The 27942-nt window shown below is 41.1% G+C and overlaps 1 protein-coding gene across 1 annotated transcript in view; it reads left to right on the forward strand.

Annotated features, from left to right (window-relative positions):
• The first annotated feature begins 23394 nt into the window (after positions 1-23394).
• Positions 23395-27942, forward strand: part of lrp1bb (low density lipoprotein receptor-related protein 1Bb) — a 471212-nt gene continuing 466664 nt past the window's right edge. The window contains exons 1-2 of the mRNA XM_066685917.1: positions 23395-23587; positions 23849-24115. Coding sequence (XP_066542014.1) covers positions 23395-23587; positions 23849-24115 — 460 coding nt within the window. The remainder of the gene's footprint in view (positions 23588-23848; positions 24116-27942) is intronic.

Genomic DNA, 27942 nt, shown 5'->3' on the forward strand with positions numbered 1-27942 from the left:
ATTTATTTCATGCTTGCTGCTGTATAGCTTCTACTTCAACTATTAGAATCAGCCCAGATAATTAAAGCCTCTGGTCATATGCAACATTTTGGCCAAATAACATGTTTAATTACACGCATGCTTTTACAATTTTTTTTACATAGATTAAAAATACTATCTATTCTCTGAATTTAACATAATGTAAAACAACAACAACATTAAAACAACAAAGCATTAAATGCAGCCTGTGGAAAATATATAATATTGTTTTATTTTCTAATGTGAAATATGAAAGTTTGCATTACAAATGAGAAGAAAAAATGAGAACAGGCATGTTTACATTCTTTGCAAATGCCTAGCATTTGTAATCAAGGGCTAGAGTTGCAGAGAAGCTTAGGGGAAAAAGTAATTCTTAACTTATTTTCTCTTGTAAAGAAATTAAAGGGGCAAATTGAATCTCAACACATTTCCTGAATGGTCTAACTAATTCTGAAAGTTCATTTAGATCACTGCATCCTTTAGATTTATTCCCCTGGCAGCTGAGCTCAGCTGATCTATTTTAACACTCTATGCATTTATATTAAGATGTACAAGAAAAGCTTCTGAAAAATATATGATACAGTCTTTAAAGCTTAGATGACAAATTGAAGGATTCACCAGAGGTGCTTCTTATTCCATAGAGGAACACCCTTCCCAGAAAACGCATGTTTTAAAAGATTTTCTTTTATATTATAAAAAAAAAAATAAATAAAATAAAAACATGACTGTGTGTTGCTCCAGTTTATTTCCCCTAACAGTGTGTTGGTTCCTGCTTCATCATCCTCTGTGTTAAACTAAACTGTCACTGGGGTGGTATCATCCTGAAGGGTTTGTCTTCACTACTTTTAGTCAGGAACTATAGAAACATATTTCAGTGGAATTATATTTTTATGTGGGAGGCACGGTGGCACAGCAGGTAGTGCCGCAGTCTTACAGCGCCAAGGACCTGGAGGTTGTGGGTTTGAGTCCCACTCTGGGTGACTGTCTGTGAGGGGTTTGTTGTGTTCTCCCCGTGTCCGCGTGGGTTTCCACCGGGTGCTCTGGTTTCCTCCCACGTCCAAAAACACATGTTTGTAGGTGGATTGGTGACTCAAAAAAAGTGTCCGTAGGTGTGTGTGAATGTGTGTGTCTCTGTGTTGTCCTGTGAAGTAACCCTCCAGGGTGTGTTATTTATTTGCACTCAATTAACTGGAACAATCAACTTGATTTTGGGTAGGCTCGGGACCCACTACAACCCTGAACTGGAAAAGTGGTTACAGATAATGAGTTAATGAATATATTTTTTATGTCAAATTGACTCTGTATACTCTACCAGTCTGTCAGTCTCTCTATTTTTCTGGAAATGTGAAATTTGGCACATTTTAAAGTGAAGTCCCACAACTTGAACAGTGATATATAAACCCCATTTCCAGAAATATTGCAATTTATATATATATATATATATATATATATATATATATATATATATATATGCAGGGTGGGGCATTTATATGGATACATCTTAATAAAATGGGAATGGTTGGTGATATTTAACTTCCTGTGAGTGGCATATTAGTATATGGGAGGAGGAAAACTTTTCAAGATGGCTAGTGACCATGGCGGGCCATTTTGAAGTCGGCCATTTTGGATCCAACTTTTTTTTTTTTCACTGGGAAGAGGGTCATGTGACACATCAAACTTATTGGGAATTTCACTGGTCAAATCAATGGTGTGCTTGGCTTTAATGTAACTTCCGAATTTGAAGCCTGCATTACTCTCCCATAACTAGTAACGGGCAAGGTTACCACTGTGTTACATGCATTTTTTGTTTATTTAGACTTTTTTATCATTTGACAACTGAGGAAACAAATCATTGCAGTTTTCCACATGGAAATTTTGCCAAATCTTGCTTGATACAAGACTTCAGCTAATAAGTAGCCTCTCATCACCATGGTGTAATTTTCCTCTTCATGAGGTGCCATAGTAGACAGATCTGTGCTGCAGGAAGACACACACAAACACACACACACCGTGTCTACAAAGTCACACTGCTGTAGCACATGCAGAATGAGACCTGGCATTTCCCTAAGACGTCTCATGGGAAAAACCATGTCACATTGATGACTACACGTTTCTGTCTATGTGTAAATGCTCTCTTTTATTCTTTGATACAGTCTTTCTCTGACTAACAGTCCCTGAACTGTAGAATAGGCCCTCTTCTCCATCCCTGAATTCAGCAACAGCAGCCCACATGATGAGCCCTTGACACTCATGAATGTGCCCCTACACATTCCACCAACACCATCATCACGTTTGTGAATGACATATGTGTGGACTTCTCAGGAGGAGACAAGACATCTTGATCCATTATATATCATTGGGGACTGTGCAGGAAGGGCCTCTAGTTTCAGGTTCCTAGGTAACCACATTGCTGATGATCTTTCCTTTCCTTTCCTGCCACCACAACGGTAGTGAAGAAGGCACAGTGGTGACTTCTTCTTATGGAGCCTCAAAATAAACAGCCTGTATAAGCTGCTGGTGTCCTGCTATTTCTGCTCCATCAAGAGTGTGCTGATGTATTGTATCTCTGTGTGGTACACAGGTGCTCTGCAGTGGACAGGGAAGACCTTGAGAGGGTCATTAATACTCTACCGAAGATCATTGTATTTTCACTGGTCTCTTTGGGCTTCAGTAGGGTAGCCAAGATACTGAACATCTCAGCCCACCTGGGATATCACCTGTTTGACCTTCTGCCCTCTGCTAGACATTTCAGACTCATCATATCATGGATATAATCCAGAATCCAGAATAGCTTTTATGAGAAGAACTGAACTCAGTCAGTGACATTGAGGTTTTGGGGTCTGACCTATAATGTATGTTGTAATATATATATATATATATATATATATATATATATATATATCAGTGGCGGATGCTGGTCTTTCAAGGAGGGGAAGCTCAATTTCAGCCTACATCATGAAATGTGTCGGTTTATTTATACGTAAATTCTACCCTCCGTTCCTTTTCAAGGAAATGATCTGTGATCCTGTCGTACCAACAAGGCGTCTTTTCCAGGGACTTGACTAGTGTCCTCTCAATGGCCAGCAGAGCTAGGCTGCTTAAACGGCCTTGGCCCATGTGAAGTGTGTCCGCCTGTGAGTGCTTTGTGACGGTGGAGGGGCTCAGCAGCACTCGCTAGAAACTGCGATAGAAGTCAGAAAGAGTGATAGAAGTCAGTCTCCAAACACAAGCAGCTACAAAAAAACCCACCAGAAATAGAAGCTTGATTTGTCACTAGTCGTTTTTAACAAAGAAAATGCCGCTAAAAGGATTAAGAAAATCTGGTTCAACTCAGAACACAATGAAAATGTAATGCTCGCACGGATCTTTACACCAAAGGATCGCTGATTCGCTCATTTCGCTGTCAATCAAAAAGGGATTCAGCCTCAGACAGATCATCCAATCATCATGCAGAAGCTGAGCGTCCAGGCCAGCCGGGGCCAGCCCACTGCCCCATAGACCCCCAGAGACGCTGAGCGTCCGTTGGGTGGGACAAAGCCCAGCATTTATACAATGGCTCGTCTCGTTCTGCTTCACTTCGCTATTGAACTCTGTGGACGCTCAGCGTCCGCACTGTTTAAATCACTGTGAATCTGCGCGAATGATTGAGAGGAAAGCCGCGTCTTTACCAGTGATAAGAAGCTGATTCTGAACAAAAGTTAATCGCATTGTAGTGCATATTTATTCAATGACTTGTACACACAACAGTTTATATTTGATCAGTTATTTTTTGACATATTAGGGGAAGCTGAGCTTCCCTTGCAGTCTTAGAGCAATTGCCACTGATATATATATATAAAATTAAGATTATAATAATAAATTCACATGTGATTTGTTGATTCACTGTTAGCTATTCACTGATTCACTGTTCAAGTTAAAATGTAAAGTGCAATAAGTTAAATAAATATATGTTATATATATATATATATATATATATATATATATATATATATATATATATATACCATAGTGATACATTTTTTGTTTGTTTATCAACCTTCCGCAAGGAAAAATAGTTCCATTCCGTCACACATTCCTTTTTGATCTTTACAATGAATTCTTGATCTTTAGTGGGAGGATTTTTTTTAATTCTCCGGCGAGCCGGTCCGTATTTACACCAGATCTACTGGGAAACAAGGCTGCATTATTCAAAGCTGCTCTGTATAAATCAGGGCAGAGACCGAGATAAACGCATCAAGTCAATAAAATGTCATGGTCTAGCCATTGTTTACAGTGGATTCAGATTGTAGTGATATCTGTCATGCTTTAAACGATGCAAAGTTCTCTCTATTTAGGTTAAAAATTAGTATTTTGGAGTATCGCTCCAGAGTTGTGCTGCTGAGCTGGTGAACAAGAGCAGCGGACAAAAAAAATGTGCCTCACCTCCAGTTAAACACAATCACCAGATAGGCATGTTTACTGCCCCCCCCCCCCATTTTCTTTTTCTTTACAAATCAGAAAGCAGATAAATCACACAATGGTCAATACCCTGGAAATCACACAAAACATGGACTTTACAGCTTGAATCCAGAATTGTTTGCTTTTCTTGTTCTGCATCTCACCACTTGGATCAAGGTTAAGGTGAAACTGAATTATCTTATATGGCAGGAATAGTGTAAAATATTTCCATAAAATTCATGGAGTAAAAAAAAACAACAAATTTAAAAATAACAAGCAAGTATTTTAAAGAATGTGTCCTTGTTATTTTAAATGGTCAACCTTGTACAGTGTGCAGTACACTGCCTACTTCCCACTCACTTTTCAAGCAACTGCAGAGTATCTTCATAGTCTGAAGCAGATGTAACCTTGAATACATACTCATACTATTTGCCTCAATGAAAAACACGACACAATCCTTTGTTAGCCAGCAAACGACTTGCAGACTCATTCAGGTGAGTACATACTACATGAGTAACCAGACTGCCTTCAAATATTGGACTCTACTCCATTTACTTAAATTATATTTTGAAGTTCAGTACAGTCTCAGTTTTAAGGCTTACTTTTTTAAACTAAAATGCCAACTTGCTATCATTGGTTGTTTGTCCTTGTACAACCTTAGGCGTCAAATTTCATTAAGGATAGATAAGAACCTATAATGGAAAAAAATGTACAATAATTGCAATAATTCTAGGAAGCAAAATGGATTTAACTTAATGAGATTCTCCATCTTGTGCTCCCTTGTGCCCTCTCTCTCTCTCTCTTTCTCTCTCTCTCTCTCTCTTCGCACAAACACAATTTTTTTGTTTAAAAGCAAAATGCCAAGACTGTTATCTCTCTCCAAATAGAGCAAGCACAATGTGTTAATTGTTTATTAGGTTAGAATGCCTGATGAGTAGTGGATCTGATATGTGGCTTTATAGTGTGAGGCACAACATGACCTAAAATAGCAAGAAAAGTTATGTTATATACTCAGTCCTGTAGATTTTATTTTTTAATTATGCTTGCTAAAGTTGTTGCATTCTAGCAACATGGTGGCCCAGTCACACTTCTAAGATCCAGGGGTTGTGGGTGTGAGCCCCACCTTGGGTGAGTGTGTTCTCCTTGTGTCTGTGTGAGTTTCCACTAGGTGCTCTGGTTTGGACATCCCACGGTCCAAAAACACACATTGGTTACTCATAAGTTAGAGTGAATGTGTGATTGCTGTACCCGTTTAGAAGAAGCTGTTTTGATCGCTCTGGTTTTCCTGTTACTTGTTTCTACTGTTATTTCTGTACTTATTTCTGTTTTTATAACCTACTAACCATCCATAGATCTATCTTATAGATTGTCTCTGCAGGGATATTTATTACAGAGGCACTAAAACTGCCACCGGACCCTGGAGAACCGTTTTTGGTGTAAGTTCAACTAAAAGCGTTAAGTACCTGTAATTCCATGGCTACTACTGGCTGTTTTGCCTGCTCAGAGTGTGGCATGTTTAGTTTAATCCCCTTTTCCACCTCATGCGACAATGACAGTGGTTGTGTTTGTGCTAAGTGTCAGCTAGTTAGCTCTCTGGTGGATAAAGTGGATCAGCTAGAAGTGCGCATCCGGAGCTTATTATTATCAAGGGATAAACAGTGTGATTCAGTGCTAGCAACTCCGGGTGCCTTAGGGAGAGTTAGCACCCCCTCGACTCCGGCGTTAGAGCCCTCACAGCGGGGTGAATGGGTGATGTCTCGGCGACATAGCCGGAAAGCTAAGGCTGATGCTAACGCTGAGGCCAAAGCTAGCCCACCGGGACACCACGCTCCTCCGATTTGCGTGTCAAACAGGTTTGCTCTATTGTTCGACACATGAAATTAGCTACTCCTTTAGGGGTGCCGGCAGTAACAGTTAGCTGTTTATCGGGAGCCAGAGCGCCGGATATTAGTGGCAACCTTAGACTGTTAGCTAATAGGAGATATTCGAGGATAGTCATTCATGTAGGGGCCAATGATATTCGTCTGCGGCAGTCTGAGGTAACTAAGGGTAATATTACAGAGTAATATTACAGAGATTAAACTGGCCCAGACGATGTCCGATGCCGTAATCTGCTCTGGTCCCATACCAATGTGGCGTGGCGCTGAAGTCTACAGCAGATTTTCTGTGTTAAACTGCTGGATGTCCAAGTGGTGTTCTGAAAATCAAGTGGGCTTTATAGACAATTGGTTACGTTTCGAGGGCAAGCCTGGCCTTATAGGTAGGGATGGTATCCACCCCACACGGGAGGGTGCTGCCTTACTGTCTTGCAGCATAGCACATAGGCTTTTAGTTAGTCAGCAGAGTAGTGTAGACTGCTGCTGACAATCCAGAGCGGCTAAACCGACCGTCTGCGAACTGCCTTGAGGCATCACCTAGGTTCAACTGTATTGAGACTGTGTCTTTCCCCCGAACTAAATGTAAAAGTAGAAAAACAAAATCAGCCTGTTTCAGCAACCTAATCAATATTAAATCATACACATATGATAGCGGCAACACCTCAGAACTACAATTTGGGTTACTCAACATAAGATCACTAAACTCAAAAGCAGTCATCGTAAATGATATCATAAGTGATCATAAATTCAACATTTTCTGTCTCACGGAAACGTGGGTTAGACCAAATGAATATTCAGCACTAAATGAAGCCACCCCCCTAGGATTTAATTATGTACATAGCCCAAGATTATCAGGCAAAGGAGGTGGAGTATGTGTAATTTACCAAAATACCCTAGAAATTAGTCTTAAACAATGTGACACCTTCACTTCTTTTGAGGTTCTCTCCACCATTATTACAAATCCGGTCACAAAACAGGACGCATTTTTATTATGCAACATTTACATACCACCAGGGCATTACTTCAGCGATTTTGCTTTTTGAATTATATCATAAAGTTATAATTGCAGGAGATTTCAATATCCATTTTGAGAAGGAATGTGACCCACTAAAAAAGGCATTTACCTCAATCTTAGACTCTTAGCAATCTCCGACCATTACCTAATTTCATATGAGCTACGTCTTAGCCATAATATATGTAAGACCCCTCGCTATTCTACAAAGCGTATAATAAAACCATCTACCGCCCTACAATTTATAGAAAACCTCCCAGAAATATCAACACCAGTTCCCACTCCATCAGACTTAATGGACCTAGATGTACTAACTGACTACTTAGAAAATACCTGTCGATCTACTTTAGAAAAGGTAGCACCACTTAAACATAAAAGTATAAGACAGAAAAAGCTTGCACCATGGTATAATGATAAAATCCTTACTTTAAAACAAACATCACAGAAACTAGAGCGGAAATGGCGATCAACCAACCTGGAAGTGTTCCATTCTGCCTGGAAGGACAGCCTTATAGAATATAGAAATGCCCTCACCAAAGCTCGCTCAGCATATCTGGCCTCGCTGATCTCCAATAATAAAAATAATCCGAGAGCACTGTTTAGTGTGTTTTCCAGAACTACAAAAAATCAAGCAGGTTCCGAACAACTAATTCCAGCAACTCTCACCAGTAAAGATTTTATGTACTTTTTTAATAATAAAATTGAGAATATTAGACAACAAACTCAAGCCACAGGATTAAATCCGACCTGGCTGCCACCCGATGTGAATGATATAAAACATAATGTAATTGTAAAAGAAAGACTTGATACCTTTTACCCACTTCCACAGTTAGAACTAGAGAAGATTATCAACTCCGCAAACTGTACAACTTACACATTTGATGCAATTCCCACAAAATTGCTCAAAGAAGTACTACCAGCTATTATCAATCCTCTTTTAACTATAGTAAACTCATCCCTTAGCCTGGGCCATGTACCCAAAGCTTTTAAACTAGCAGTTATTAAACCTATGATCAAGAAACCAAATCTTGATGCTAGTACACTCTCTAATTACAGGCCTATTTCAAATCGCCATTGCCATTTCTGTCCAAGATCTTAGAAAAAGCCGTGGCCCAACAACTTAGTTCATATCTACATAAGAATCATATATATGAAAAATTCCAATCTGGATTCAGGCCACATTATAGTACAGAGACAGTTCTAGTCAAGATAACAAATGATCTTCTTCTTGCCTCTGATCAAGGCCACGTATCCCTGTTGGTGCTTCTTGACCTCAGCGCAGCCTTCAATACAATAGACCACAATATTCTCCTAGAAAGGTTAGAAAACATGGTTGGAAATACAGGGACAGCCCTATTATGGTTCAAATCTTATTTAAGGGAACGTTATCAATTCGTAAAAGTAAACAATCTAAATTCAAATTATTCTAAAGTAAGATTTGGAATTCCACAAGGCTCTATTTTAGGACCATTATTATTTACATTATACATGTTACCGCTAGGTACAGTTATAAGAAACCATGACATTAACTTTCACTGTTACGCAGATGACACGCAATTGTATATTTCAGCCAAGCCCGATGACAAACACAGATTAAAGAAAATAGAGGACTGTGTAAAAGACGTGAAAGGCTGGATGTTGCGTAACTTCCTCCTCCTAAACAGCAACAAAACAGAGGTCCTGCTTTTGGGTCCAAAGGTGGCAAGAAATAAATCATCAGATTTAATTTTAAATCTCGCTGACTTTCCAGTTAAACCTGGTTCAGCAGCAAAAAATCTTGGTGTCATAATTGACCCGGATTTATCATTTGATCAACACATAGGCAGTATCACTAGGACAGCTTTTTTATATCTTCGCAATATTGCTAAGATTAGAAATGCCTTATTCCTGCAGGATGCAGAAACATTAGTACATGCCTTTATTACTTCAAGGCTTGACTACTGTAACGCACTACTGTCAGGATGCACCAGTGTCAGGGTGGTGTGATGAGTAGATTCAGGGAGGCGGACACACTCGCTACAACACGGAATTTTAATAAAGAAATAACAAAACAAACGAACTAGACGAGAAACACGAAATAACATTAACGAGCAGGAAACAGGGCAAGCTAGAGATCACACATTACAAAACACAAACGAGAAACACTACGAAGAAACGTGAGCGTGAAACAAACACAATGAAACCATGAAACAAACAAAGAGATGAACAAACTCAAAATGACCGATACCAGGAAGTGAGGGAAGAGGGCTTAAATACATGAACTAACTAGACACACCTGACACAGATAACGAGGACAATTACAGAGAGGCGGAACAAGAGGTGGAGCGAGTGAACATAAACAAAGCCATGTGAGGAGAAGGAAAACAACTAACAGAGCACATGGAAGAGGAAAACAAAGCAGAAAGTGTCAAGGTGTGACAGACGCCCCCCCCAAGACGCGCAACTCCCGGAGCGCGAAAAACGAGACTCTCCAGGAGCTGGCGCAGGAGGGGGCCAGAAGAACAAGACAAACTAGAAAAGACTCAGAATGGAAAAGGGAACAAGGAACTAGACTTTAAACGGACATCGGACAGAAGTAGAAAGAGGAGATGGGACTCGTGATAATACAGGGAACTGGACATGAGGCAAGGGAACAGGGACCATTACATTAATAGGAACTGAGACAAACATGGTGACAGGGACCGGAATTGAAAGAAAGGCAGACAAAGGCACAGGGACAAGGACAGAGACAGGAACCAGAACAGGGACAGAGACAGGGACAAAAACAACTGGGTGGTACCCAGGACTGGCATGTGTCTGTGGGACTGTCCAAGGTGCCAGCCTGGGTACAGTTCTGGGGATTGGCCTCGAAGTCCTTGGGGCCGGAGCCACAGTCACAGGCTTAGAAACGGCCGGAGCCACAGTCACAGGCTTAGAAACGGCCGGAGCCACAGTCACTGGCTTAGAAACGGCCGGAGCCACAGTCACTGGCTTAGAAACGGCCGGAGCCACACTCACTGGCTTAGAAACGGCCGGAGCCACAGTCACTGGCTTAGAAACGGCCGGGGCCACAGTCTCATGGGCAAAAACGGCCTTAGCCAAAGTCACTGGAGTAGAAACGGCCGATGCCACAGTCTCAGGGGTAGAAACGGCCGTGGCCACAGTCTCAGGGGCAGAAACGGCCGTAGCCACAGTCTCGGAGATAGGAGCAGCTGAGGGAGCCGTACTCACGGAGACTGGAGACCCTGCGACGACGTCCACGGAGACAGGGGAACCTGCAGTGACGTCCAAGGAGGCAGACGGAACTGCGACGACGTCATCCACGGAGGCAGACGGAACTGCGACGACGTCATCCACGGAGGCAGACGGAACTGCGACGACGTCATCCACGGAGGCAGACGGAACTGCGACGACGTCATCCACGGAGACTGGAGAACGTGCGACGACGTCCACGAAGGCAGAGGAATCTGCGCCGTCGTCCACGGAAACAGAAGAGGCGGGCGTCGCTCCTTCAAAGACAGGAGAAGCGGACGCCGCCTTCAAGGAGAGCTCCAGGCGTGCCATGAGGCCTGTAAGCTTCTCCTGGAGGTCAGGAGTGAGCGCAGAGCGGTGTTTAGGAACTGGGGTCCTAGCGACGACGTCCACGGAGGCAGAAGAATCTGCGACGTCGTCCATGGAGACAGACGCGGCCGGAGGCCCCGCGCTGAGGAAGACAGGCGCGGCCGTAGGCACCGCGCTCAGGGAGACAGACGCGGCCGTAGACGTTGCGCTCATGGAGACAGGTGCGGCCGGAGGTGCCGCGGGCACGAAGACAGGTGCGGCCGGAGGTGCCGCGGGCATGAAGAGAGGCGCTACCTTGGTGCAGCTCTTACAGGAACCGGAGCGGCCGTAGATGCCGCTTTTACGGAAGCAGGAATTGACACGCCCAGCGATGCAGGTGCTCGTGCTGCTCGCCGAGCACGCGTCTTGGATTTAACGGGTTTGGGCGCACTGTCGAGGGACTTTAAACTTAGGTCCTCTGGAGATGCGCCCCTGTTAGCCTCATTTCCCATGTCCTGTGATCTGAGGCTAACAGCCCTTGTATATAACGCCCCCCCAAAAATCTCCCCGGACCTGAGGGGGTAATTCTCTGGAGCTGGGCTTTCAGCCTGTTTTCTCCTCCGGCTCCGTCGATTCCCGCTGGAGGAATCACTCGATTCATGAATCGAGTCTTCTGTTCGGGGGAAATGAACCGCACCGGAGATGAGCTGCAGCCGTTGACTCCACTCTGAAGCCGCTCTCAACGCCTCCTCCACGGGATCTTTATGGAACGGAGTCCGGCGAATTACACCTCTCCTAAAGGGGTAGTCCGTGCTAGCTGTGTCCATTTTTGGATCGGTCATTCTGTCAGGGTGGTGTGATGAGTAGATTCAGGGAGGCGGACACACTCGCTACAACATGGAATTTTAATAAAGAAATAACAAAACAAACGAACTAGACGAGAAACACGAAATAACATTAACGAGCAGGAAACAGGGCAAGCTAGAGATCACACATTACAAAACACAAACGAGAAACACTACGAAGAAACGTGAGCATGAAACAAACACAATGAAACCATGAAACAAACAAAGAGATGAACAAACTCAAAATGACCGATACCAGGAAGTGAGGGAAGAGGGCTTGAATACATGAACTAACTAGACACACCTGACACAGATAACGAGGACAATTACAGAGAGGCGGAACAAGAGGTGGAGCGAGTGAACATAAACAAAGCCATGTGAGGAGAAGGAAAACAACTAACAGAGCACATGGAAGAGGAAAACAAAGCAGAAAGTGTCAAGGTGTGACAACCAGCAGCAACTTAAGAAAACTTTTTTAGTTCAAAATGCTGAAGCCAGGGTCCTCACTAAAACTAGAAAATTTGAACATATCAGCCCAGTTCTATCATCACTTCATTGGCTGCCTGTTAAATTCCGCATCGACTACAAAATTCAGTTATTAACATATAAAGCTCGACATGGGCTTGCTCCTGAATACCTTCAAGATACAATTTCCTATCACGAGCCTCCACGTTTACTCAGATCACAGAATACTGGATTTTTAATTGTTCCCAGAATTCAGGAGGCCTCAGCTGGGGGAAGAGCCTTTTCTTATAAAGCCCCCAAACTCTGGAATGATCTTCCAGAAAATGTTTGGGATTCAGACACAGTCGCAGTCTTCAAATCTAGGCTAAAAACTCATTTGTTTAGTTTATCTTTTGGTAGTTAATGCTCCCTCATAGATAAAGGCGGCAGATCCGGGGGGTCCATGGACACGGAATTATAGTAAAGTGAGACGCTGATGCTGTTGTCCCGCCGCTTCTCACGATCACTCAGGTTTGTTGACGGTGGAGCGGAGGGATGCCAGTGTTTCAGGATGCTCCCGTGTCTGTGTGTCCTTCTGGTTCTCTCCTTTTAGTTAAAGCTGTCATAGTCAGGTATGCTGGAGTCATTAGCCACACTAATGGTGCTTTACAAACACCAAACAGTTCAATATTAATTCCATCCCTTTACATTTTTCCGAGTAAATGACTGCCCACCTGTCCGTCTGGACACTGATGGATGACTGTCGAGATCCTCCTCCACGCTTCAGACCAGCTGCCCACGCTCCAGCAACCACCAAGTGCCTCGAAGCTGCCCCTACACTGAAGTTCTCACGGACTACTAACTATTATTACCAGTAGATTGACCAGAGGAGGATAGGTCACCCCTTGTGAGCCTTGGTTCCTCCCAAGCTTTCTTCCTCAGCTGAGGGAGTTTTTCCTTGCCACTGTCGCCCCTGGCTTGTTCACTTGAGGGTTTTTACATTTTTTTACATTTCATGTCAAATCTTTGTCTTACTGGAATTCTGTGAAGCTGCTTTGTGACAACATCAGTTGTGAAAAGCGCTATACAAATAAATTTGATTTGATTTGATTTGAGTGTGTGTCGCCCTGGTGGACTGGTGCCCCATCCAGGGTGTGTTCCTGCATTGCACCTAGTGATTCCGGGTAGGCTTCAGACCCACCACAACCCTGAACTAGATGAGCAGTTACAGACAATAAATAAGTGAATGGATGAATGGATTTGTTAGATTCTATGTAGATTTGATATGACATCCTCAGTTGTTTTATTAGACAGTAGATTCCGCATGTCCCCAGGAGATTCTTGAGGTACTCTTAGTTCTCACTGGTTTCTGTGTTGCGCTCAACAGGTTTGTGCTTTGTAAATTTAGTAGGTGTTCAGAAGTATAATATTTGTACTTAGTAGGTTGGATAGATATTCTGTAGGGTTATGGGGTGTGCTATGTGCTTGTTTGGTAATGTGAACAGGTTTGTTGAGAGTTCAGTATGTTTCCTAGGTGGTCAGTTGGTCTGTTAGATAATTTGTACCTTGGTGTTCAGTAGGTTAATGTGCTTAAGAGTTACCGTAGGTGCAATAGACTTGTTTGTTGTTCAGTAGGTTGATATTTACAGTTTGTTTGATTTTCTGTAGATTTGTTATATTTTCACTTGTTCTTGCATGCTCAGTAGGTGTATTGGCATACAAAAAATGTATATCTTGTACTTAGGAGTTTGGATATGTATTCCTTTTGGTGGGGAGTGAAGTTACAACACTGTCTCCTCCCTCAACATTCATAACTGAGGTGTGTTTGAACAAGGCACCTAACACCCAGCTGCTCTGTGCGTGTTAAGGTGGCTGCCCATGACTCTGGATGAGTGTGTTTCTGCCCACTACTACAGATCTGTTAAATGCAGAGGCACAAAACAAACAAATAACAAACAAACAAACAAACCCAAACACCTTATTTTTCATCCATCTGGGAGCTATCAGTAGCCATGCTTACCAAATGCTCTGAGATGCTCTTCATCTCTCTCAGTTTTAAAATGCATTGTTTTACTTCCAGAGTCAGACATGTTGTATGTTCTGTAACGGTTTACCACTTTTCTGGTTTTCAGCTCCATTTTTAGTTTTGTTAGTTTGTCTGCTGTTTGACTTGTTTCTTTCTTTCTGTTTATAATAAACTACAATTACAATTGTATCTGATCTTCTTGCTTGGTTTAATATGTCAGTAAATTTATATTCTTAGTAGGTTCAGTAGGTGCTCAGTAGTTTTGTTATGCATTTGGAGGTTTCTCAGTAGGATTGTCCGGTAGTTAGTTTGTCACTCGTTTGCTAGGTGCCTTGTGTGCATTTATCACTCAATCTTTTATGTGCTCAGTAGGCTTACTATGTATTTAGTAGGGTTGTGCTCAGTGGTAGATTCTGTATGATGAATAGGCTGAAGATTTACTTGCTTACTGGCTTTGCTTGCATTGACAACCAGCTGTGTCATGAATATGTCGTGCCTATGCGCTGCGTTACACATGCTTCCACCAGAGGGCAGAGTGGAGAACCCTAACCATGAAAACATTCCAGATAGGCCTAATGTAAATATGGCATCACATGAGGAGATTAGCAGTTGGATAATTCTATGATCTTGGAAAGAAAAGTGACAATAACTCCTCCTTCATAGATTTTTATGTGAGGCTGCTACGTCAAAGATGTTGTGACAATGGCATTGCCATTGTCTGCAATTTTGATGCTGCTGCGTGCTTGCACTTCCTTTACTCTTTTTGTGTGCAGTGCACTTAGGGTAAATTTTTGAGAATGCGCACAATGTACCAAATGAATCCAGGATGCTCAAGGCCACCTTCATGTGATACAAATATAATAGTTATATTATATTATATATGTTATAACAGTATAACAATTTAACAGCTAGTATATCTCTAGATGTAGGATAGCAAACACCTTTGGTCCTAATCTGTGTCATTTCTGACACTTAGGGCTAAGTTATGGCAATGGAAAATGTTGTGTGGGCCAAAAGGGGCCAACTGTCTTGAGCTGGGGTTGACTTGGGTTATGACGTGTTGTGTGGGCCAGAAATCAATTTGGCCCAGATTTGTTTAACAACACACCTGACATCTGGCCTGCATAATGTGGACTTGTGGTTGAGTTCAGGCAACCAGACTCATCCTGCATCAGTGCTGCCATTCAAGGCCAAATATGGACTGTAGGAGAACTTGTGCCATATTTGGGCCAAATTTCCAAGCTAACTATTCATTGCTATCTAGGATTTTACCCTGTATTGTCACACATGACCTTATTTTGTATATAATGAATTCTTTCTTAAGACATGGTTATTGATGAGATCATTTCCAGAAAGTGATTTAAAAATGCCAATGCCAAACATTAACATAAAGCTCATATTAGAAACACAAACACACAGTAATGTCCCTAGACACATATTTGATTTGCTTGTGCGTAGGCTGGGGCAGTGTCCAGTGTTGGATGAAGTGGGAGGAAGTGTCATGGTAGTCTGGCACATATGAAAGGAGACATATGAATTTCTGCCATGCCTGTCAAGCCATGTCGCCTACAAAGTCAATTACACCCACTAACTTAAGTGACATTTTGATGATCAAGTGTAGCTTCATGTTCAACTTGTAGTGTAGTAGGTTGTTTTGTAGCTTTGCTAAATGTAGACCAGTGTCTCAAGTGACCAAGTGTTGCTCTTGTGTCCATGGATGTTCATGCAATCCTGCCAAGCGCTGTCTTATATCAGTTTTAATAAATATGACTTTTACAATGCTTGCCAATCATGGCAGGCCTTTTTGACATACCTCGTAATTCAGAGCCTGTCCGCCAATGATAAATATGTGCCGTGCAATAAACACAAAGATCTATTTGTCGGAGCAAGGACCAGGAAGACACATGCTGTGATGTTAAATGTAAAAATAGCATGGCTCCGGTGCCTTACTGACTCCAATCAATATTTCATTTGTCCACATCAAACAGCTTTCACATCTGAAAGCATGCACATATTTTTTCTTTTTTTTTTTTTTTTGGAATATGATTTGTTTTCCCCCACGTTGTTATAGTCCTGGTGCATGTGCTGTGTGATTATGCAGAGTGTGGAGCGAGGATGATAACTCACTAACTCCCCTGATCTCCTGTTGGCTTGTTGCCTTTGCTGAGCTCTCACTGATAATGGCCTTCCCCTATTTTAAACAAACCATGGGGGATGCATCTATTTTACATTAAGCCATTTCACTTTGGAGGAACGTCCCCAGACTGTGAGTAACATAACATTTTCAGAAACAGTCCTGATGGGAAACAGAATTAAACATACAAAAAGAGGCCTGGATGTGGAAGGGCTCGGTGGGTTCATGTGATGGCTGAGGAGTCAAATTTATCAAAAAAGGGGTCAGTTCTTCAGTATAGACACTTCAGTATGTATGAACCAAAAATGTAATTTAAGTACAAGTTATACATATTTCAGGTCATATTTCTGGAGAGAATAGATACCACACTTGCATAAGTAAGGGGAAGGAAGAAAAAAAAACAGTTTTGAAAAATTTGAGAAAATACAGAGAAGACACGCATTTTTTTGCTGTTAAGTGTTTTTTTTCCCCTAACTTTCCCTAATGATACATAATAATAATAATAATAATAACAATAATAATAATTCTTATTTATAAGCCATTTAAATTGAATTTAAATGAATGAAGGTGGAATTCAGAGTGCTATATGTACAGCTTAGAATAACAGTTCAGCTGGCTGAAAAACTGGGCTCTCATTTATCCTCTTCTCATCTGTTCCTCTCCTTCTCCATGACCGATATTCAAAGACAAATAGCACCCTCCTTATTGTGGATTTTAGGGGCCAAAACTGTCTCTGTTTCATTTCAGGCTCCAGTGGATATGAAACAATGGCTGAGCACTTCCACATATCTCCTGGCTGCTTCTTCTTCTTTTTTTTTTTGTCTTTGGAAACCTTTCGCAGAGACATTTACAGTACGAGGAGCCTTTTGAAATCCTCTCAGTGTAAGAAACAATTATGTAGGAGAAGGCTGGGATGCTTTGCAATGAGAGATGTTGTTAATTACATTGGAGAGTTCAGGGAAGGTTACTGGATTTCTCATTTCTGCTGCTTCTTTATAGCCTTATTAATTATGAAAGGATGCACAGGTGGTTCGTCAGGGAGTTTAACTTGTTTTTCTGATATAAAACCCACTCTCAAATCTCTCCCTCTTGTGTTCTCTCTCTCACACAGTAGGGTGCACGGTTAACAAGGGAAAGCCAATTATTTCTTAAGTAGTATCGTGACAAACATGGTCATCATTAAATCGTAAGTAGACGCACTTACTGTTGCGTTTAGTTTATGTGTTCAAAATGATTCTGTTTACTGACCTTTAAAATCAGCAGTATCCTTCATACACAGCTTGGTGTGCATGAAGACATCAAGGCTTTAACAGCGAGCAAATTCCACAGATAAATAAACCCAGGATGGTGAAGTACAGCAGGCCGCTTTTTTGTCATTTGTTAGAGGCGGGTAGCTGGAAAAGCATCAGTAAGATGATATGTCTCTGGAGAAAAAGTCGCCTGGGGAAAGATGGGGCTCTTAATCATCAGGGACCCAGTTCTGTGGCGTTTCTCTCATTGCTGCCACACACTTCAGCGTCACGCCACTGAATAGAAGACCATTTGCATACTTGCAAATCCTTTAAAAAAGAAAATAAATAAATAAACTCACTTCACTATTTCTTTTTAAATGGGCCGAAAGCATCCCAAAACCTGAAGGAGTATTTACCGTGTTCTAATCTTCAGAATATTTGTTCGCTGATGCGTTTTTCTCCCTTTCTAGTTTCAGAATGTTCTCTTTTTCAGTCATTGGCTTTATGTGTGGAATAGCAATAGCTTTTTCTTCTGCATGGCTGATTGCAATCTTTTGTAATTGGGTGGTAGGGATGATTCACTTTATATAGCTGGCCTTAGCACTCTTGTACTTATTGCAGACTATGTTGGCTTTACACATGGAACCTATGAAAAGTTACTCATCACAAGGAACATTTTCCAGCTTTGCAGCTACAAAGTGCTTTATTTGAGTCAAATGGATAATTAAAGGGCCGAATGCTCAGTTCGGCGTTAAGAAATGCAGCGTCCTTGAGCAAATGCAGCTCCTGTATTACAAAATGGCCCATGGAAGGCCTAGGTAAAGACAACACTGCTTTTATGCTTTATCTGTGAACGCTGTGTACATTTTTCTGACAGCTGTTTCACAGCCTCACACTCTTGAGTGAAAATAATGGACATCCATTTGGACACACTTTATTTTTAAGCCTACGTTCTAAAGCCTTCTTGAGCTATTAAGCCATGTTCTGGATGGCAAATGTGACTTATTGTGCATGACCCACTTGCATAATTAAGGATTTGAATCCAACTATAACACTGGGTTCAAGAACATCTTTTCAGGGCAATGAATGTCAGGAACAATATACCTAGGGTCTTAAAGGAGGTGTTTACCATGTTCAATTTGAACAAAGGTTCTTAAGGGCTTTTAGAGCTTTGCTCAGCTGAGGAACTGTAGGGTAAATCATTTGTAAAACATCAACCAGAAGGACAGGACCACACGGCCACAATCATGGGATATAAAAACCATGACATGTTTCTAGCAAAGAGAGGAGGGAGAGGAAAGATCTGATCAGTCAGTACAAGCAAAAGACCTGTAAAAGGCAAGTAATGACCAGAAACACTTTATTAATATAATAAAAGTACAATTTACTCAATTTTGTTTGTCCACAAAAATAAGGAAAAGTTTAAATGAACATTGGAAAATTCATTCAGCACATAGTGAAATAATGTAAACAAAGCCTTCTTACAGACTCCAGAATTCCATTTACTGTATTACTGCTGCTATTTCCGTTGGGATAATTTCCAACCATTTACACCGATCAGCCATAATATTAAAACAACAAAAAAGAAAACTAGGCTTGCCAGACCGCCATTAGCCATATAGCCATTGTCCCAGAGGTCTTTCTGGCATTTAAAAAAAAACAGGAAAGCCCAAAATACATACCCGTGTCATTGGAAGGTCTGGAGAAGCTTTGATGCTTCATATCAATGTCTTTGTTTACATGTTTTTTATTATGTGATTGTGTTGTACAGAAAATATGGAGGACAGGACTAATACATGCAGAAATGAAAAAAGGAGCACAAAGATTTATTCATAAAATATACCGGCATCAGTGTTTTACTTGTTCATTTTATTTAAAAATAAATACTAGATGATCTACCACCAAAGAACAAAGAAGAACTAAATCATTTTGTAAATTTGTTGATTTTAAGAATTACAATTACTTATTTATTCAGTGTGTTTTAAGGTGTTTTATAAACACACTAACGCCATGAAATGTCTCCCCACCACTTTCCTTTTCAGAAAAAAAACACATGAAATAAAATGAATTCAGCAGTCCTCCTCTCTCTGTGAGATGTAATACATGTGTAAATGTTGTCGTGTTCCAAGTCGTCCTGCTGAGCTTGTGAACAGCAGACAAACACAGAGCCAAACGCAGCCCCAGAATCACACACAAATGGAGCATGTTCCTGTTTTATTTCCTATTATTTATTTATATTTGTAAATGACCCTGTCCAGCTCCACTGGGCCATAATGCTGTATTTCATACTCTGAGCTCTTTTTTGAGTTACGAAGCCACGGTTCATGCTGAAGAACCTACTCTACTTTGGTTTCAGCTAGGTATTTTTATGTCGGTGGAAATGCGCCAAACTTTTTCAAATTTAGTTTATAAATTGGAACAGTTTCATTTCCTCATTGGTGGAAAAGTGCTATGTGAAATATGGCTGAACTAACAACAGTTGGTGTAGCGTTCTTACTCGCACATGCTTGTTTCAACATAAGGAGTCAGTCAGTCAATCAGTCAATAGGTAAAAATGTCTCTTCCAGGCCGGCCCGCTAGGTGGTCTGACATTTATCAATTTTTTTTATACCCTCATTGTCCATTTTATCAGCTACACTGACCATTAACATAGAATCTACATTTACAGATCGTAGCCCATCTGTTGCTCTGTGTTGTTGGTTAGCCCCACGTTCCAATCTAAGGAGCATTTGAATCTTTTCAAAACACCATGGCATAATTTAACGAGCTGCCATTGTGAGTTGTGAGTAAAAACATATAAGTGTGATTTAGCTCATCATCCAATATCAGTACATGACCTCATTAATGCTGTCATGGCTGAATATAATCAGATCCTTGCAGTAGAATTCAAAGATCTACTGCAAAGTTTTTCCAATACTATGGATTTCAAGAAACAGTGATAGAATGTGTGAAATAGTTTAACTGTGTAAATGCTGCAATACAGAATTAAGCCCAGTTAAATTAATTCTGCTCCTATGCATTGCACATATATACATCATCATTTTTTCACTCTTTAATAAGCATGCTTCCATGGGACTCATAGAGTCATTAAAAATAATTTGACAAAAAGTGATTAATATGCTACTAGCATCCAAACCTTTTACAAAAATAAATGTCTGCTTAATTAGTCATATGCAAGTTATATGAACAATATTTTTTTTTATAACCTTGCTAAATTTTCCGTTTATTTTCTTGATATTATCGACAACAAAATACATTAGTTAGATCATTGTAATGAAATACAAAATTCCTTATTTGAGTGAAATATGTTTATTATGTTGTGATAATAAAAAAATAAAAATAAAATTACCTTAGTAAACCAAATAGAAAAACTTGTTATAATAATATTAAACCAGTGGCAATAAATATGCAAATGTGTAGTCTTCCTGGCTTTTGTTCATATGAAAATCTATGATGATATTAGTTGCAGATGACATTGTAGTGTATTCTCTGTTGTGAGAGAATACTCACTAAACAAGTTGCTATATTTACCATTTAAAGAGAATGGAGGTCCTTGTGGATAATTTTGTATCATGTAGCGCAAAGGGAGTGCAGCTATATATGCAAAGGAAATGTGTAGACATCATCATTCTTTCTTTGTAGTTGTGGGAAAATGCGGAGGCACAGGGATGATGCTAGGAGTTGCTGTTGGGTATGGAACCAGGGGAGTGTAGAAGAGCTATGATAGATCAGGATTGCTTGTTTGCCAGAGAAAAAAATGAGAAAAAAAAACTGAAAAGAAACTGTTCAGGTGCCTAGTGGTGAAGCATTTTTCAGACAGAAGTTTTTGGAACAGGTGGTGTCTCAGGTGGGAGTGTTTGGCAGAAACCAAAATATCACTTGATTTTCTTCTATGTCCTGTTCAACAAAATACCCTTTGTAGAAGTGAGCTGTCATTGCTGCTGTTTTAAAGGCAAAGAGTTGCGTGATACCACACAGTAAGGTGTGCCATGTTTTGCATACATTGTCAAGGTCTGTGGTTTAGCTCGTAAAGACTGTATTACATATATACATGAAGTTTTTGTTGTCGTTTTTTTTTTTTTTTTTCCTCTGAAAGGCATTTGAAAAGTCCAGCCGTAGGTGTACAGTACAAAAGGGGAGAAGGATCCATCTGCTGGGCATTTGGCTCTGCTTTTTCTTGTGCAGGCTGATGGGTATGCACCCAGCTGTGCTGTTTTGTATTCGTGAGGTAATTGTACATTCATTTGCAAGTTAAATGCTCTAAACTTTTTCACAGTGGCTTCTTGGATAATGAAGTTTAACCTAAAACTTGGTCTGCAAGTGACATTCTGCCATATGCTTCTGCACCAGCAGCACTTGTATGGGTTATTTCTACAAAAGATGCAAACTTTGGGAAATCTTTTTCACTGGTAAACAACCCATCATTTGTTGGAGTAGCCTTGAAATACTTAGCCTGCAAGCCCAAAACTCAAAATGTGACCAGTCACAATATTAAATATAAAATGTATATTTGCAGCAGAGGTGATTGCTCTAAGCTTGCAAGGGAAGCTCAGTTTACCCTAAAATGTCAAAAAATAAGTGACCAAATATATACTGTTGTGTGTACATGTCATTGAATAAAATTGCACTACAACGCGCTCAATGTTTGTTCAGATTCAGCTTCTTATCACTGGTAAAGACACAGCTTTCCTCTCAATCATTCCCTTCACGGTGCTTTAAACAGCTCAGCGTCCACAGAGTTCAATAGCGAAGCAGCAAAGTGCAGCGAAACGAGACGAGTCATTGGATAAATGCTGGGCTTTGTCCCGCCCATCGGACGCTCAGCGTCTCTGGGGGTCTATGGGGCAGTGGGCTGGCCTCGGCTGGCCTGGACGCTCAGCTTCTGCATGATGATTGGATGATCTGTCTGAGGCTGAATCCCTTTTTGATTGACAGCGAAATGAGCGAATCAGCGATCCTTTGGTGTAGAGATGCGTGGGAGCATTACATTTTCATTCTGTTCTGAGTTGAACCTGAGACTTTCCGAAACCTCTTAGCGGCATTTTCTTTGTTAAAAATGACTAGCGACAAATCAAGCTTCTATTTCTGGTGGGGTTTTTTGTAGCTGCTTGTATTTGGAGACTGACTTCTATCACTCTTTCTGACTTCTATCACAGATTCTGTCCAGCGGGTGCTGCTGAGCCCCTCCACCGTCACAAAGCACTAACAGGCGGACACACTTCACATGGGCCAAGGCCGTTAGCTCTGCTGGCCATTGAGAGGACACTAGTCAAGTCCCTGGAAAAGACGCCTTGTTGGTACGACAGGGTCACAGATCATTTTCTTGAAAAGGAACGGAGGGTAGAATTTACGTATTAATAAACCGACACATTTTATGATGTAGGCCGAAATTGAGCTTCCCCTCCTTGAAAGACCAGCATCCGCCACTGATTTGGAGATCTGTAATGTCATTGGCTGGCCCCCATACAAAGTCGTTGTGAAATACTTGCTTCTGCAGTCAACACACATTGTATGCTGATTTATATAGATTTAAACATGTCTGTTAAAGTCCTGCCTTCTTGCCACTACCATTGGTTTATATGGACATGCACCATATAATCCATCCATCCATCCATTATCCGCCACTTGTCCGGGTCACGGGGGAAGCAGTTGGAACAAAGAAACCTAGAGAGCAAAGAGACCTCCCTCTCCCCAGCCACCGCCTCCAGCTCCTCCGGTGGTATATCGAGGCGTTCCCAGGCCAGTCGAGACATGTAGTCTCTCCAGCGTATTCTTAGTCTGTGGGGCCTCCTCCCTGTTGGACATGCCTGGAACACCTCATCAGGAAGGCGTCCAGGCCTCCTGGACCAGATGCCCGAACCACCTCAACTGGCTCCTCTCGACGTGGAGGAGCAGCAGCTCCACTCCGAGTCTCTCACGGATGCTCCTTACCCTGTCTCTAAGGGAGAGTCCAGACACCCTGCGGAGAAAACTCAGTTCAGCCGCTTGTACCCGCGATCTCGTTCTTTCAGTCACTATCCAAAGCTCGTGACCATATTTGAGGGTTGGGACGTAGATTAAATGGTAAATCGAGAGTTTTTCTTTTCTGCTCAGCTCTCTCTTCACCACAACGGACCGGTACAGAGCCCGCATTACTGCTGAGGCTGCACCGATCCGCCTGTCAATCTCCCGCTCCATCTTTCCCCCACTTGTGAACAAGACCCCGAGGTATTTAAATTTCTCCACTTGAGGCAGGATCTCACTTCCAACCTGGAGAGAGCACTCCACCCTTTTCCGACTGAGTACCATGGACTCGGACTTGGAGGTACTGATCCTCATCCCTACCGCTTCACACTTGGCTGCAAACTGGTCCAGCAAGAGGTCCTGGCTCGCGGAGGCCAACAAGACCACATCATCCGCGAAAAGCAGACATGGAATCCTGAGACCACCAAACCGGACACCTTCCGTCACTTGGCTACGGTCCTGTGTTCTACGACCGGGGCGGAATCCGCATTGTTCCTCTTGGATACGAGGTTCAACTATCAGTTGGACTATCTTCTCCAGTACCCCCGCATAGACCTTACCGGGGAGGGTGAGGAGTGTGATCCCCCTATAGTTGGAACACACCCTCCGATCCCCCTTTTTAAAAAGGGGAACCACCACCCCACTCTGCCAGTCCAGAGGCACTGCCCCCGATGTCCATGCGATGTTCCAAAAGCCAGTTAGGCGTCTAAGACTAATGCACAGTACTGTATGTCCACTCTAGTTATCTCCCATTATGACCTGTGTTAAAGGTAATGGTATCATGATAGCATTTTACACTGCTTAAGTTGAAGGCCATGTCGAATCCATGTGACTAGTTTCCGGAAGGAAAGCACTACAAATATTGGAGGTCCTGGATATTCTTCCAGAAGGATCCTGCTCAAATTAAGCACTGCCATTATATTATTCACCATAATCTGCCCTGATATTACCACCTATATACATATATACTAAATATTGTTCCTCACATGACTTATTATGGAGATGGCATGATTATTTCAATGGAATGACGTCTACTTCTACTTTTAAACAATATGATACAAAATATGATGTACATATAAATGTAATTTTGGAGATATGAGGCTTATAATGAAAATGTGTTGTCTGTGTCTACATCCATAAGAAGTATAGTGTGTGTGTAGGTGGATTTTTAGACAACATTTATCCACTGAAACACTGAGCTCATGGGTGTGATCTTTCACATTCAGGACAATTCGTTATGTGCAATTATCCTGTGCAGGAGAGGGTAACCTTGTGCTGCTATGGTTAGAGCCAGCTGAAGGGTGGAAACAACATGACACACTTGTACCTTTCTCCATCAGTCAAAGAGGCAAATGTAAGAGTTGGCACACTTTGACCACAAAGTGTCAACCTCAATAAACGTTCCTGCTCCCATTTCTGTGCAAAATAAACAACAGCCTTCCATTAAAGGATGGCCAGAGCATGGAGAACTGGGCCAGAACATGGGAGGTTAGGACTGAGGGCTGAAGAAGACTAACCTGGCACATTTGGGATAGCACGGAAACTCATCAAAAAGCATTAACCTTTCTCATATAAGGACCACTGCAAATACCAAAGAAGTCTGCAATCAATTTTTTGAGCTCTATTGATTTAGTCCTTTGAATTCTGCTGGCATGCTTACTTGATTTTGTATGTGTGTGTGTGTGTGTGTGTGTGTGTGTGTGTGTACGGTTTCTCAACCCTGTCCTTCACCTAGCCCATATATTCCCCTCCATTGTAGCTACACATTCAGTTTGATGGTATTAACTCTGACAGATGTTCAGTTCCCACTATTTGCTCCTGGGGCTAAATAACATTATCATGTTTTGTGTGGCAGGAAACGACTGGTGAGAAATGACGAAAGATTTTGTGTATAGTTTAGAGATCAAGGAGGAAGGCCTTATGCTGTGCCTCACAGCTGTTGTGTATAACATGTAAATATTTACTAATGAACATACCAATAGAATTAGTCCAGAATTAATTTAATTAACATGCATTAAATATTAGGATCACTATTCCCTTTTGCCGTAAAGATACAATATTGAAAAAGTGAAAAGAAGATTTTGTCCAGACAGTAATGGTTTTTGTCATTTTCCAACCTCTGTCTAGATCTTTAGTCTATGTTTCTAGCCAAGGTTTGCATGATGTTTCTAAGTTTGGTAACTTCTGGGTTTACCGCTAATTAGAAATTGATTGGAGCTGGAAAACATGCTGCTTTCACAATTAATAACCCAGTTGCATTTTAAATCAAATCAATACACCTCAGGACAGCTGAATGTTATCACCCCAGGGCATGGCTGTGAGTAAGCTGCAGAAATGATGCTCAGAATTTCTCATTCTCCAAAAAATAAACAGGCCAGGTTGCATCACCGCAGCTCCTGGTAGCATCATGTCAGTTTTGTCGACTTGTTGAACCATTTACTGAGATCAGGAAGAAAGCTTTCATAGGAATGAAGGTAAACAAATGATTGTAACTGACACTAAGGGCTTCCCAAAAACTCCAAACTGGAAATGATTCATCATTGCTGAGGAATGAATACTTTATTCATACCAGAGTGCATTAGCCAGACAGTGATATTAAATCCTGCAGGTCACTATCACTAAGTATAAAAATGCAGCATTAAACAGTGATCCATGGGACTCCCAAATAACTCAAAGTGCTGGCACTGTAAACATGAGTTCAGTCCTGGGACATCCATGAAAATGTAATTGGCCTCACTTTTTCAGGATAGATGAGATGGCCCCTTAGCCCCTTGAGTCAGCATGATGCCTGCTCTGTTCAATAGCGTTAGAGCTGTGTGGTAAGTGTTCTCCTCCAAGTGTGTTGAGCAGTTATGGTTTGCTTCCAAGTATGCTGAAATGCCCAGTAATATGTTAGCAGCAGTTTGCAAAGAACTATAGAGGAAATGTGTACTAGCAATTACTTTTCAGTACTAGGTTTGTCTTACATAGCCTCAGCTTTTACAACTTTCTGACTTTTTTCTACTGCAACTGTCAGGTATTCTTTAGTTTTGTAAACAAACAACACCAGTATGGACTTGTTTCTTAGTCATGTTGTTGTTAAAATACAGCACTCTAGCATATTTCTAAAAATAAACATTACTGCAAACTCCATTTCTGGATAAGTGAGGACATGTTGTAAAATATTTGTAAAAATAAAACCAATAATCTATTTGCATGTCAACATGTATTTCCAAAAATTTCATTGAAAAATTTGATTGCACTTTGTAAATATGATTACATGTATAATTTAATGCTTGCATCACATTCCAAAAATGTTTGTATGGGGCAAAATAAGAGGAAAAGTATATAGAAAATAAATGCCACTGTTTTTGAAGCATTAAACTAGATGCAGGTAAATATAAAAGGAGAACTGTCAAATAATTCAAACTTTTTTCAATGCACTATTGCAAAGAATATGGGATCTACTGAAAACTGAAGAAATTCTATTCTATGTACTGTAAGGCTGAACAACAATGCTGACTGTGACCTTTGAGCCCTCAGATGGCAATGCAAAAGAGATTCCTATGCAACAATGATAAATACAGCCAAATGGGCTTAGAAAATTTGTCATTTAAAATAGTCTCTAACTGCATCTCTATTAAACAAGGAGAATGCCATACATTAGTTCTTTGTGGAACTGCTAAGGAGTTCTCTGGACCCAAACTCACCTAAGATGGGCCAAAATACTATAATAATGTCAGAGGAATATTTCAGTTTGTTTTTTATGAAAAATTAATATCATTATGTCATGATGACAAACGTGACCATCCAGAGATTTTAGCGATAGTTTGCAAAAGACTTTTCAGCGATAGGACAAAATTGCAAAAGACAAAATTATCATGGTATGGGGAGATGCATGGTGCCTTGCGTATGTGAGACTTTTCCATTGGTGTGAAAGCAAATTCTTTGGTTTCTGATATGCTGCTGGCAAGATGTGTTTTCCTTGGATGTTCATGGTTATTTCAGCAAGACAATGCCTCATTCTGTATGTGCTACAACAACATGGCTTTGTACACAGAACGTGTGTGTGTTCGTGTGACCTGCCTGCAGTCCAGATCTGTCTCCCACTGAGCATCATATATAGGAGAATCAGGCAAAGGCTACAATAGACTCTCCAGCAGCTGAACTCTTGAATCAAGTCAGAATGGGCAAAAATTCCACTTGCAAATCTTTTACAATTAGTATTATACATTCCCAAATGAATAAACAATGTTACAAGGAACGGTGATGTAACACAGTGGTAAACATGTCTCAGTCCTTAACTTTTGCAGTATGTTATCAAAGTGGGTATCAAAATGAATGTGTTTATATTTTCAAAATGCAGTCAAGTTATTTGATGAAAACATTGCAAATCATTTTGTTGTGCTCTTGTCA

The sequence above is a fragment of the Hoplias malabaricus genome, chromosome 12, assembly GCF_029633855.1.
Source record: "Hoplias malabaricus isolate fHopMal1 chromosome 12, fHopMal1.hap1, whole genome shotgun sequence".
Classification (NCBI taxonomy): Eukaryota; Metazoa; Chordata; class Actinopteri; order Characiformes; family Erythrinidae; genus Hoplias; species Hoplias malabaricus.